This window comes from Leuresthes tenuis, unplaced genomic scaffold (genome assembly GCF_036924035.1).
Source record: "Leuresthes tenuis unplaced genomic scaffold, fLeuTen1.0.hap1 SCAF_2, whole genome shotgun sequence".
Classification (NCBI taxonomy): Eukaryota; Metazoa; Chordata; class Actinopteri; order Atheriniformes; family Atherinopsidae; genus Leuresthes; species Leuresthes tenuis.
The window spans coordinates 10,936,792-10,950,100 of record NW_027325356.1 but is presented as its reverse complement, the minus strand read 5'-3'; the positions used below and the strand labels follow the sequence as shown (position 1 = coordinate 10,950,100).

The 13,309-nt window shown below is 40.6% G+C and overlaps 1 protein-coding gene across 2 annotated transcripts; it reads right to left on the bottom strand.

Moving 5' to 3' along the window:
- Window positions 1-339: 339 nt before the first annotated feature.
- nod2 (nucleotide-binding oligomerization domain containing 2) lies at window positions 340-6,831 on the bottom strand. Of its 2 annotated transcripts, XM_072380178.1 has the most exons (10): window positions 6,273-6,830; window positions 5,600-5,726; window positions 2,470-4,249; window positions 2,248-2,331; window positions 2,066-2,149; window positions 1,864-1,947; window positions 1,702-1,785; window positions 973-1,056; window positions 740-823; window positions 340-492 (listed from the first exon to the last, which is right to left on the bottom strand). In XM_072380178.1, the coding sequence occupies exons 1-10, from the start codon at window positions 6,756-6,758 to the stop codon at window positions 420-422; spliced, it is 2,970 nt and encodes a 989-aa protein (XP_072236279.1). In that variant the 5' UTR covers window positions 6,759-6,830; the 3' UTR covers window positions 340-419. The 2 variants fall into 2 exon arrangements, with proteins under 2 accessions (XP_072236279.1, XP_072236280.1); XM_072380179.1 differs by lacking the exons at window positions 340-492; window positions 740-823; window positions 973-1,056; ... (1 more) ...; window positions 1,864-1,947; window positions 2,066-2,149 and having other exon boundaries at window positions 2,259-2,331; window positions 2,459-4,249; window positions 6,273-6,831.
- Between the last annotated feature and the right edge of the window lie 6,478 nt (window positions 6,832-13,309).

Genomic DNA, 13,309 nt, shown 5'->3' with positions numbered 1-13,309 from the left:
ATAAAATCAATAACCCTTCTTATATGGCTTTGGGGGTGCGATTTAATGATACCATACGTACTGTAAGTGGGCTTTAAAAGACCAGTGTCACATATTTTTTTCATTTCTTGCGCAACCTAAAGATCAGTTATTTTCAGTTTCAACAAACAAAGAAAAACTTACCTGCTATCTGATTATTGCTATCATGAGTAGAAGTAGGAGTATTATTGCTTCTTTGCGTTTTGGTGTGATGTAATTTTGTAATGTAATGTGGTTCATTCACCAATTAAACATGAAGAAACCAGCACAACGGTGGATATGTATTTAAGCAATTTCTGAACGAATGGAGTAACAAAAGTATCACATTTCTCTCACCGAACATTTTATTAGAAAATATTTCTTTGAATAAATAGCGACAGTTTGACAGATGCAATACACAATCAGAAGATCAATCTTGATTCACATTGTTTCATTTCTTCGACCTCCTCCAAACTGAGGTCATTGTTTTTCAACCTGAAGAGGAGAGTGAACAAATCATTCAGTGACAATGGACAAGCTGTTTGAAGTCAAACTATGCTTAACCAAAACGGTCGAAATGTCAAGCTTTCCTTGGCATAGACTATTGTAGCACAGCACGCATTGCCCTAAATGCAAAATGCAAGAAAACCCACAAGTGCATGCACTAACCACACAGGTCTGCTGTGTTAAACAGAAGGAATCTTTTTATTCATGAGTGTATGGTTCAGTGTGCTTCACATACCATACTGACTTCACATGAGAATTGTGTTTTAAGGCCTGAATCAGAGACTCCACTCCTGTTCTGGTTATACAGTTCTCTGTCAACCTTTCACAGGAAATAAAAGAGTGAAGTATTGAAGCACTGTTGCACAGTGAGTGCTCAAAAGACAAACCAGCCATTCAGTTTATGCAAATGTACCATTATGCGCACTTGAGACATGCATAAAAAAACTTCTTAAAGTCTTAAACGCTTACCAAAGCTCCTCCAGGGATGTACTGTTGCAGATGATGTTAGAGAGGGCACATGCTCCTGCACTCCCTACACCATTACCCACCAGGCTGCCAATACATGCATTTACGATCATGTTAGTGTAGAATACAACTGATGAGCAAGAGGCACAGACGTTCTATACACCTACTTTCTTGTAGATAGATATTTTACAATTTACTCAGATCAGTCGTAACATTATGAGCACTGACAGTGAAAAACTTTGATTATCTCTGTACAAAGAGCCGATGGGGAAGTTGATGTGTCAGAAGCAGAATAAATGGACAAGTGAACAGGTTTGAGGGATTTTGACCAGAACCAAAGATTGATAGCTAGACAGCTGAGTCATAGCATTTCCACATCTGCAGCTCTTATGGTATTTTCCATTTTTGTAGTGATCAGGACCCACCAAAAGGACTGTAAGTATGGAAAGCTGTTGAGCCTGTAGAGCCGAGGCTCATTGATGCACACGAGGATCAAAAGCTGGCCAGGGTTGTCAGATCCAATTGAAGAGTTACTGTAGCTCATATTGATGAAAACCTTCATGGTGGAAAAGGGGCATCTCCTCAGTATTAGATTTGTGGTCATAATGTTATGGCCAATCCGTGTATATATATATATATATAATTTTCACATATATGTAGTATATTTTGTTATTTTTCACACTGTCCAAATTTTTTTTTATAACATGTGCCAGTATTTCATGCAAATGTTACCTGAGCCACACGAGAGACTTGCTGTTCTCTAAAGCACTGGCCAGTGCTTCCGCCCCTGCATCACCTATCTTATTGCCCCAAAGCCTTTGAATATAAGGAAAGATAAGCCATTGAACACACACTAAGAACACGATACATGAAATTTTGCAGGACAACATTTACCCTAAGAATTGAAGTGACTTATTGGATTTCAGTCCTTCTGCGAGCTGCTTTGCTCCTTCCGCTGTGATATTGTTGTTGCCCAGCCTGAAAGGAAAGAGAGAAGCTAATTTTCTGTTCTCTTGCACTACACAGGCCTTGTTATTAGTGCAGTCCCCTGTTGGTGCCACATCTGATGACTGTGGCAAATACTGCGTGTGCTAACCTTAAAGAAAGGAAATCCTGCCTGGTCTTCAAAAGATGAGAAAAGTGCTGTGTGCAGGCATCAGTTAGCTTGTTGTTGAAGAGGCTGGTGAAAGAAAAAAAGAAAAAAGAAAAAGATTACTCAAGTTAACATGACATTTATAACTTCACAACAGAATTAGTAATCGTCTTCACAATACTCACGCAATTTTCCGGAAGTTCTCACACTTGATCCCCACAGCAATCAGTTTGCGGATGCCCTCGTCTGTTATGTTATTATTTCTGAGACTGGCAAAGAAACAATAAGCACAATTCAAAAATAGGCAAAAGTCTTTCTGAGTTCGTTAGCTACAATAAATTGATGAACAAATGATTATCAAAATGGATACGTAACAAAGAAGAAAGAATATTTTACTTTGTACTCACTACAAGGAGTTACAAATCTGCATGCAGGGAAGAAGCTGCTCCGCTCCAACATCACCTACAGAGTTATTGTCCAGCTGGAGGCCTACAGGTTTCTTTAAATGTTGGAGAACATAGGCAAGTGCAGTGCACTCTACAGGGCCAATGTTGCAGTACGTGAGCTTCAGGTGGTCCACCTCCAGCTTACTCATGGCGTCTTTAGCAATCCTACTCTCCTGCATTTCATAGATGCATTTGATAAGCCAGACAAAGCCAGGCATTGCGTGCATGCTCGTTTTCTCCCCCTGTACAGGTTTAGGAATAGACCTGAAGTGTTTCTGCATGCCTTTGGAAAGGCACCTCGCCACCTGTCGGCCCTTCCTCTCCACCACAGCACTTGAGCAGCAGTGGAGCAGTAGGCTTTGGTGGTTCTGGGACAGTAGTCCAGACACAAAGGTGGCCATTATCTGCAAATTCGGCATTTCTGCTGCAGTAGCTTCTTCCTCCAAAACCTGCTGTTGTTGGTTAGTGGAATGCAGGCAGGCACTGAAGCATGCCCTGCTCAGACCTGTGTCCTTCATGTCCTGCAGTTTAAAGAGCTTAGGGATAGTAGAACGGTCACTGTTACTGGACAAAACTACGTAAAGCGCAGCAAAGAAGCATTGCATTGTCACATGAAGGAATTCATAACGTTTACTGTTGGTTGGGGACATATCTTTGCTTTGTATGAGAAAGCCCATGCAGATATCCTTCTCAGTTACACCAGATGTCTCAAGGTCTGTACCTGAGAAAATATAACAGGTGTTTGCTATCCCCTCAAAAGCAAGATGCCCTAGATGCAAAACTGTCTTTAGGTTCTCCTGCAGCCAGCCGACCCCCGTGCTGCTCTGTAGGGGGCTTTGGTGCTGGAAAAAGTGCTGTAAGATCATCAGGTAAATGTCTGTGATTGTTTGTGGGCTTCCTTCCCCACAGCCCAGCAGCTCCTTATGGCACTGTGACACTATCCAGCAGAGAACTGGACTATGACATAGTCCAAGTAAGGTTGTGTTTGCCCGAAGTGATTCTAAAACCTTAACAGCCACAGCTGGATCACTGTGATGTTTTCTTACAAAACAGTCAATGCCAGTTGGGGAAAAGCCATTCAGGAAAACCTCTTTCCGAAGGTGCTTCTTTAAGCAGGGGCCCACTGCCTCTGGACGACTGGTGATCACTTTGCGCACCCCCTTCATTAGGGAACCCTGGATTAGGTTGAACAACAGTACATGAACAGGTGCACGCTGGGTTGGACAGCAGAGTCTATGTTCATCTGAAAAGCTCTGTTTGAGCTCATCCAAGCCATCGAAGGTGAAGAGCATGAGATGTGGGTGGTCCAAGATGAACTGGAAGATTTCCTCCTGCTCCCTGTCAGGCCAACAACAGTGTTGGAACAACAGCTCTTGAACAGACAGCTCCCTGTGCTCTGAGTTTAACCTGCGACAGCTGAATGGAAACAAAAGCAGAAAGTCCTGAAGGTCCTCTCCCTGAGCCCAAAGCAAGTGCAGCCTCTGGAGGAAGGTGCTCTTCCCACAACCCGCCTCCCCAGATACCAGCACTGCGTCTGCCTCATTGTTCACCGTACCCACAGGACTAACTATGTCCTTCAGGCCCAGAGGTTTGTGGACATCAACACTGTTGTGAGGTAAATCTAGCTGGACTTCAGTGTAAATGTCGTGTAGAGATATGTGGCTAGTCCCTCCATAAGTACTGAGAAAGCATGACTGTGCCGATATAGAGCTGCTCAGCTTCTTCTTGAATTTCAAAAACTCTGAAAAAAGGGAGTAAAAAAAATGGAGAGTACACAAAAGATGAATTACAGTTCATCTACATGTGTATTGTATAGTGACTTTGAGGACCAAAATGCAAAAATAATACACAACAGGAAAACCAAAAGCACAACAAAATATCTAAAAAAATAAAATAAAAAAACGAAACATGACATTTCATGACAAGTGACAAAACCAAAAAACACATTTTGATTATTTTTTTCCAAATGCCACTTTTTCTGTTTTGTTGCTGTCTTGCAAAGGCCTATGTTCTGTTTTGTTGTGGGTTTGGTTTCACCGTTGAGTAGCTATTTTTAGGGTCTGTTTTTTCCACTACTTCCATTTTTTTCAAAGAAAATGTGTAAATGTAGCATGCATTGTTATCTGTCAGACAGAACACTCACAAGGTAAAAGAAGAATGCTTTGGCCTCATCATGCTCATAGAAACATCAGCTCATGTTACACGAGTTTTCAGCACAATAATGATAATTATCAGTGGTGGACAGTCACTATATTCATCCACAGTTAAGCAGCTAGTTCTCACTTTTTCAGTCTCTGTTGTTTTATAAAAAGCAGCCTATGGTCGGGGTCACATTTCAGCCACATTTTCTGTATGGCTTGTTCAGAGCAGCATCAAAAAGTGATTAGGGGTTCATCATGGAACCCTCACCTACCCTTCATGTCATGTCACAGTCGTAAGTTAAGTCTGGTTATGCCTCGTAGTCTTGTCGTTGTTTATTAATCATAGTCCTGTTCAAAGTATTTATTCATAGTCTTGTTTTCATAGCCTGTTTACTGTTTTCCATAGTTTTCTGGTATTTTTTAGATCCGGCTCTGCCGCGCCTTTTGTTCTGGCTTCTTGTTTTTTGTTGGAATAAACCTTTTTTGAACTTGAAGATCTGCATCTGGGTCCTACCACCTCCACCGCCCGTGACAAGTCTTTTTGTTCCCTTGGCATTATGTTAACACACACCTGAATGTTCCAGGCAAGCAAACTGACGAAACTTCTGCTTTTATAAAGGTGCTCACACTCGCTGATGGCTAATAAACATGGGCGTTTGATTTGCAGAACCGAAGGTGTAACTTACACAGTGGAAGCAGCAAGGGTGTACATAGTTTTTCATACACTACTTCTGCATTTTAGCCTAGTTTTTATCAATAAACAATGACACGATCTAATGTCATGTTGTTGTTCATCTGATGCTTCAAGTGCCTGATATCCAGTTTTTAAGATCCAGTAAAGATATTTTTTTATATATTCTGATAAGAAAAATCTAAAGGCGAACATTCTTACCTTTTACCATGACTGTATGCAAAATAATTGAATACTTCGACCACTGATAACAACATACCTTTGGGCAGAGTTAGTTCCTCCTGCTTCAGTAGGGATCCAGATTTCTGTCTTTGCTGAATGTACTTCAGGATAACTGTTGCCGCTGACTCACCTTTGGATCTGACATGGTCAAGCAGACACCTTGCCTGACACATATGCAGTATGAATGAGAGCAACAGATACATTGTAATTAAAGGAATAAATCAATATTTTGGACATGCAGTCATTATCTTGTCAAAAGTTGGTTGATGAGATTGTGGCAGCACTGAAAAACAGATTCTGGAGCACCTTCAAAAGGAAAATCCTAGATTAGAAGTGTCACAGTGCAGGTTACAGAGCATTATGTGCCAGAAAATATTTTACTAGTAACCTTCTGCAAGCCCCTTGAGACTAGAGGCACCCTCTGTATAGGCCTTAAGGTATACTAATGTCATGTCAGGTCTTATTGGCTTAAAGGTGGAAGATGTATTTGTTAGCAGTTGCAGTGGCCAGTTTTCATTGTTACTATGCATGAACACTGCCTCTCATGGAAGTCACAGTTGTAATGGATCTATTGAAGTGCATCATTGAAATTAAAATTTAAAAAAAGCCAAAAACAGCTAGATTTCCTTTATTACATTCCTATCTTAAGACATACAGAAACAGCCAGACATTCTAATTTTATAAATTGAAATGATGGGAGTTCACAGTACCTGTTGCGAGGGAGTGTTAATAGGCAGCTTGACTTCGTCACAGTCTTGTGATGAAAAATGACCCGATGCAACAAGAGCGTCTAGAGCACCATCGATGCAGCCTTGAAGCTTGCAGACAAGGCTTGGCCTACGAGTAAGGAGTGTCTCAACAGATGTGCTTTGAACTTGTTCTTTTTCATCTTGAGTGGAAGAGTATCTTGAGATGGAACATATAGCTCCCTGCACTTCTGGTAGAACCTGATTGACAGCAGAGAGGAAGAGCACACAGGTGTCCTCACTCTTTGTATACACCAGATCAAGCAAATGCCTGGCGTTGGTGTACAGTGCCCTTCCTGGAACCCGTACGTTCTGGTAATCCTCCCATACGAGATCCCTGTGGGCAAGCAGTATATCCAGGACTCTTTCCAGATGTTCCGGTGAGCCACTACTGCAGAGAGCATGGAGAATCTCTGTACGATGTCTCAGCACAAGTTCCTGGGCAAACATGCTTTTTGCATGTCAGCACTCATGCTCCGGGCTTCCAGCTCGCTCCTCTGCCGCCTGTCATACAAACACAAACATGTCATCATCCACACTAAGAACCCACTCACAAAAAAGACATCTCACTTTGTTACCCAGCCTTGCATCAGACACAGCGGGAGAAATACACGTACGAACACTATGCTTTCAGTCCTGTGACAAACACACTGACTGTTTTTGTTTTTATAGTGTTGAACACATCATTACTCAAAAACAAACCAATGGAATTCAACTAGAAGAATACACAAAACACACCAAAGCCATAGAAAAATTGCCACTTACGGTGAAAAGTCAACAACAGAGTTCTCTTCCCTCCATTTGTTACATGGGCAGAAACATCGCGGCATTTAAGGCCAACCTCTTCCTCATTCCCCTACTGAAAATGAAAGTCAATCTGTTAGTCACTCTGGTGAAATTGACAGTAAATGCTGGCAGCAAATGATGTGCAGCATTTGAAACAGCACAAAAACACCAAGGATAGAAATGACAGTAAGTTCACATTGCACTGTTTCATGGATATTGTTTGACTTTCAGAATGGGTTAAATGCAGTTTGCAACCTGCCAAAGCCCATTATTCGGTTGGATGTGATGACATTTTCAAATTTTGAAGTTTTCAAACACAACATTGTATTTTGAATACTTTTTTTTAAAGGTTAATGTAAATTTTAAAAAAATCTAATTAAAAGTAGTCAGGAAACAGTTAACCACAGGTGCACGTTGTGTACTAGTTGTAATTTCTTCTTGCTGCCACTTGGTGGAACTGTTGCATAAATAAACCTTGACATTTTCCATTGATTCAAGCATTTTTTTTATTTCCCATTCTGTCACATTTCTTTGTTTCTTTTTGTCTCAGAGCCTGTCTTCTCCTTTTCATTCTACCATTGATTCCAACTATTTTTGAACCCAAGGTACAACAGTTTAATTAGAAAATCATTGATGATCGCAGGTGGATTCCTGAAGGCTAGTCAGAAATAAAGATACAGTCATCCCGTGGTAGTAACGCTACTGAATAGAAGTAACACTGTAGCCACACATGCAGCTGAGGTAGCATGCCGTGCATTTAAAACACAATCCAGCCCATAATGCTGCCTTGCGTTATTTGATGTCATGAGAAATAAGTACAGGACTGACTTTTTGGTCTGTCATGTGATTTTTCATTAGCTCCCTCCTGAGAACCATGATTAGTTTATTATATGCCTTCACTGTATTCTGTGGGGGGAAATCCTCAAACACACATGGACAGGAGTAATCAAAGACAATCTTTCAAAGAGGAGATTCTTTTCTTCTCCTTGTCTATGAAACAACTCCACCAAGGGGAGTGTAAAGCAGAGTGCCTTAAGTCAGCCATCGTACATCAAGTAGGAGTTCTGTCATCCAAATCACAGATAGGGGTCCTGAGGATTTGGGATGGATACAAAATAAGTTATAAAAAGGTAAATCAGAACATACAGACATAATCCCAAAATACATCTAAGTATTTCTGTCCTCTGTTGCACCAGAAATTGTAACACTGCATGTGAAAGCTTATAAAGTAATGAACATATTTAGTATACTTCTGTTGAATAGAAGTGGTAGTGGTGGTTATGCTCTTCTAAATCACTTCGCAGAAGATTAGGTTACAGGATAACAGTCCATTTTTCAAGACAGAATCAAAGAGAAGTTAAACTTGGCCTGAAGGATCTGCTCATCAGTCTGCAGTTTGCTGTGCATGAAATTTAAGTCTTGGCCCCTGTGGATTCTGTTCACCTCTCCGCACTGCACTGAAAATCTAGCCAAGCACTAAATAACCTCAACCACCAAGTGACTTTTAAACTCAGTGCATAACAGAGCGGGGTGTTTCCCAGCGTTGTAGCCGAGATGGAGCTATTTGGCCGCAGCCTTTTCATCGTTGAGAATTCCTTCTGTGCCGATATCAAAAGCATATGTGGTGAGCTCAGTGTTAGGCCAGGTGCACTGATGAACTGTATGTGCACTGATTGCTTTGCCAGAACTCCCAGAAGCAAATCAGCATTTCTCATTGTCAAAGTAATATGTTAGGATAATCTAGAAGGAGATGATATTTTTTGTTGCACCCACAACTGCACAATAACGGCAAGATACTACACAAAGCGACACGATGAGAAAACTTTATTTCATCCGAGTCAGAGAAACTGAATACAACAACTCATAGCCCCGAGTGTCTGTATTATTCCGTGTTTCAGGGGGCAGGGTAGAACAAGCCTAATTTTTAAAAAAGCTGGAAAATGTTGTCATGAAATGTAAGAAAAACTCAAATCAGTGTACTACTAATTCATTAGAAACGTCATTTAACAGACTTGGGTCCAAATAAATCATTTACAGTGCGCTCACTAACCAACTTCATCATATTTAGAAAATATGAACAAATTTCAAATCTTATGCCAGCAACACACTCAATTACAGTTGGATTACATCAAATTCCCTTTTGATTACACTTTTTAATTGTTTGAGAAATGAGGATACAAATTGTTGGATTTTATATTAGAAAAAAATCTGTATCTATTCCTATAAGATGTCAGCTGCTTAGCAATCTGCGGTTGTTGTTGTTGTCTGGGTCTACTGTTTTTTTTAAAAATACGTGAGACATTTTAAAACGAAAGCCACACTGTTGTGAGCCATGCAGAACCAGGTCTGGCATTCTTTTGGAAGTAACCATCGGCCAAAATTCCCATATACGCCTCTACATCAATAGTACACTTACACATGGTAGTCATTTAATCAGTGGACACTGATGCACCCTCACAACATCACAGACACTGGATCTCTCACCTTTTGCATTAGAACAGCTGATGATCTTTCTCATCTTTCACGCGTTAAACCAGACATCAGTTTCTTTCAAAAAGCAGGTGAAACATGAACTGATCAGACCACAGAACACATACTCACCATCTTTCTTGATGGCAGTCCACCTCCTTGCCACAGCTGAGGTGCCCTTGAGCAAGGCACCCTTACTCCCATGCTCCTGTGCGCTGTGATTGGCTGCCCACCACTCCAGTGAATGACATCTGTCTCCATGAGTGTGTGACCATGTGCATGTGCATGTGTGTTCAACGGGTGCCAACCTGGATGGGTCAAATGCGGAGTAATTTTCTCTTAACATTCGTGTGTATGACATGACAATAAAGTAATCTTAATCTTAATCTTTCAGGATAATATTTCTTTCTGGATTTCTGGATTAAGTTGTATTAAGTTGTGTTTTCCAAAATACTCCCAAGACTAGGCTAAACTGATCATGATGATATGGTTTTTCTGCCACTTGATGGCTCAAATGTCAGGAATATCCAGCAGTGGGTTTTCATCCTTGGCCTTTACACCTTTACTAAGATCTCCTCTGACTTCCTGAATCTCCTTGCAGCAATATGCACTGTAGATGTTGGAAAAAACAAAGATTGTTTCAATCCTGCATTGAGAAATATTTTTTGGAACTCACTGACTGGCACCCCCAGGTGAGACATGACCTATCCTTACTCGGTGAGGCTAAGTCTGTGGAATATTTTCCAGAAAACTGCTACTTGTATATTCGATAAACTTTTATGTCCTTCATTGCCTCCAATACAAATTTTTTTGAGAGGGTTTTTGGCATCAAATTTTAAAAAGCGTATATATATTTTCTGAAGTGAAGTTGTTTAGTAAAAAGATAAAGAATGTTTAAATGGCACTGGAGGAAAAAATAATAATTCTTTGACTTGCATCAGTGCATGCATTAATAAACATGTTAGTCTGACTGAAATCATACAAAAACTCAAATCGTACAAAACTGAGCTTCTCCAAACTGGACTAAGACACTCAGATAATGCAGTTGTAGCTTAATTTGCCCATGCATGTAAATGCCCAAGCATTCGGTGCATGTTCCAAAGTTCCATTTTTTTGTATCTAAGTGTAAGTGTATATTCATACAGATGAATTCCCAATAAAGCTACTCTCACTGACATAGTAGTTGTAGTAACCTTTATTTAACCAAGCAAAAATTACTAAGAAAGCATTCTTATTATCTCCCCCTCTGCAAAGGCAGAGGGGGAGTATAAAATAATTAAAAAAAAAAAATTGATATATAAATTTGACATTACATACACATAGAGATAGATCATTTGATTTACAGTGACATACAACATAGTGACAATTGTTTGACAAATAGTAATGTGAAAGCAGTGAAACTAAACAGTCATATAAAGTGGAACCAAGCAGCAATAACAAGCAGTGAGGAAGGGGCTGAAAGGTGACAGGATCAGCTTTTGCTGGGACAGCTGCAGGTATACTTTAGGGATTTTGATATGACATGTTTAAAGGAGTTGACAGAAATAAGCGTTTGTAGCTGTAGGGATTTTTTAAGTTGATTTCAGCTGTCTGCAGCCACAACCTGGAAGGAGGAATGGCCCAGGGAAGAGTGTGCCCTCGGGGCATTCAACAGAATGAGTGGAGCAGATCGGGTGTTGTGTATGGGGGGCGAGCGCAGATGCAAGAGCTGGGTCAGGTGGGGACGAGTAAGACCTAAAAGAGTTTTGAATATCAACATCAGCCAGTGGATGTTGTGTCTGATTTCCAGGGGTGGCCAATTTATCAGGGTGCAGAGGTCACAGTGATGGGTCCTATAGGGGGCGTTGGTTGCAAAGCGAATGGCAGACTGATATTGGACGTTTAGCCTCTTGAGTGCTCCTTTACGGGCAGACCTGTAGAAGACATCGCCGTATTCAAAAAGTGGCAGTACAGTAAGCTGGACCAGGGAGCGTTTAGAAGTGGCAGTGAATAGGGAGAGGTTGCGGTAGAGAAAGTTCAGTCTGGTTTTCACTTTTGACTGCAGAAAGGACAGGTGCTATCTACCCAGACTCCCAGATATTTATAAGAGGATACCAGATCAAGTTTTTGGCCGTTAGCGGTCTTGTTTGTTTCTTTTCTCAGATGGTAAAACGTATCAGAAATTTGGACAGAAAGTATATGGACTATATGTCCACCCAAAGTTTTATTTTCATTTCCAGTCCCATTGCTCAAATAAAACCCTGATTTTATAACCACAGCTTCATCTGACAAAAAGCTGTGCAAGTAACTTAAAGACAACGTCTGTACAGTGAATTTGGATATACTTAGATGTACGATGATCTCCCACAAAGAAAGTTAACAGTAGCAGAATGTCATGAATGTTTTCTCAAAATTTCTCAAATAAATTAAAAAAAAAACAAAGGAAAATTTGAGAGGAAGTATGAAGATGAGGATTGATGCAAAGGCTGCTATCAAGTTACCACAGACTTCTTATTTGAGATATTACATGTTTTGAATTATTCTGTTTTTCATTAAATCTTGCAACATGAAGATAGAACTCTGCAGTGACTATTAGGTCATTAGTATATAAATGGTGGCTTACATTCAGCAAACAGTGAGGACGCACTCTGAGCTTTGTGTTTATAGATGACAAACTGAAAAGAATGACAACAATCAATCCATCAATGGTGTCAAGTCAAAAAGCTGCAGGTTATATAGTGAAAGCCTGTGATCATTCGTTCCTCTAAGACAGAGGGGTGACAAATAAGAGGATTACCTAATTCGATTAATGAGGACATTTACAATAAGTGGATCCAGGATCCATGACGTATAATTAGGAATGGCCCCTCCGAGCCAGAGAGAAAAGTATTCAACAGTGGAAGTGGATGGCATCTTTTTCAGAGGGGACCAGTTAAGAGGGGCATATGTGCGTGACCATGTGTGTATGGGTGTGTGTGTCAATCAGGATTTAATTGACAGGAAGATTAAAGCTCATACATGAGAGCCCCTCTTTTTGCTGGAGCGGCCAAGTTGAAGGAGTCTGGTCTCCAGCTTCTGCCCGAGGTTTGGGGTGCTGTGCTCAAGGTTAGCGTCCCGCTGAGCGTACGCTGTCTGAGATGGGTCCTACTTGTTGGACATTCATTATCAAACTCTGTTTGCTCCTTTCATCTGCAGCTCTCTGCAGCACTCAGCGTAAACTACAGAGGCACCTTGCAGCTTGACATCTCTCCATTCAGTCTGTACCTTAAACAGCATGCTGCCACATCAAAGAGCTGCGGCTGCCTTTGATGTTGCAAAAAGAAAGAGCTCCAATGATCTACTAAAAACCAGTGCAACTTTCCGGAGCCTTGTTTTATTCATTTGCTATCTCTAGAAGTCTGGAGTCAGTCTCTGAAAGTCCAAACATCAACTTTAGCCAGAGTTGGGCCGTAATCTTTGCAACATAAAATTGAACAAGAACAGCCCAAGTCCCAGCCCAGAAGAATCCTTGGATGCACTTTGCGTTTTCAGAAAATCCTGTTGTGTGCCACATCTTTTAACGTTAAAGTGGATTATCCCTGAGCCTTAGGAAAAAACTGCATGTGCAACGGCAAACTTCATTTATAATATTGACTCCAAATATGTAGAAGAAATTACAGGGTTTATACAGAATATAATTTAAATTCAAGCATTAATGTGGAGCATGAGAAGCTTTACTGGGTCAATTGTTTGTCTGTGTTTTTCTTTTTTAGTCATTTACAACTTGT

What these genes read in the sequence shown, in the direction of transcription:
- nod2 (XM_072380178.1), bottom strand. Translation starts at nt 6,758, where the DNA reads ATGTTTGCCCAGGAACTTGTGCTGAGACATCGTACAGAGATTCTCCAT. An exon ending in GAGAACTTCCGGAAAATTGC is followed by an intron (nt 2,150 to 2,247) that starts GTGAGTATTGTG and finishes TTCTTTCACCAG; the next exon opens with CCTCTTCAACAACAAGCTAA. An exon ending in ACATCCCTGGAGGAGCTTTG is followed by an intron (nt 824 to 972) that starts GTAAGCGTTTAA and finishes TTCCTGTGAAAG; the next exon opens with GTTGACAGAGAACTGTATAA.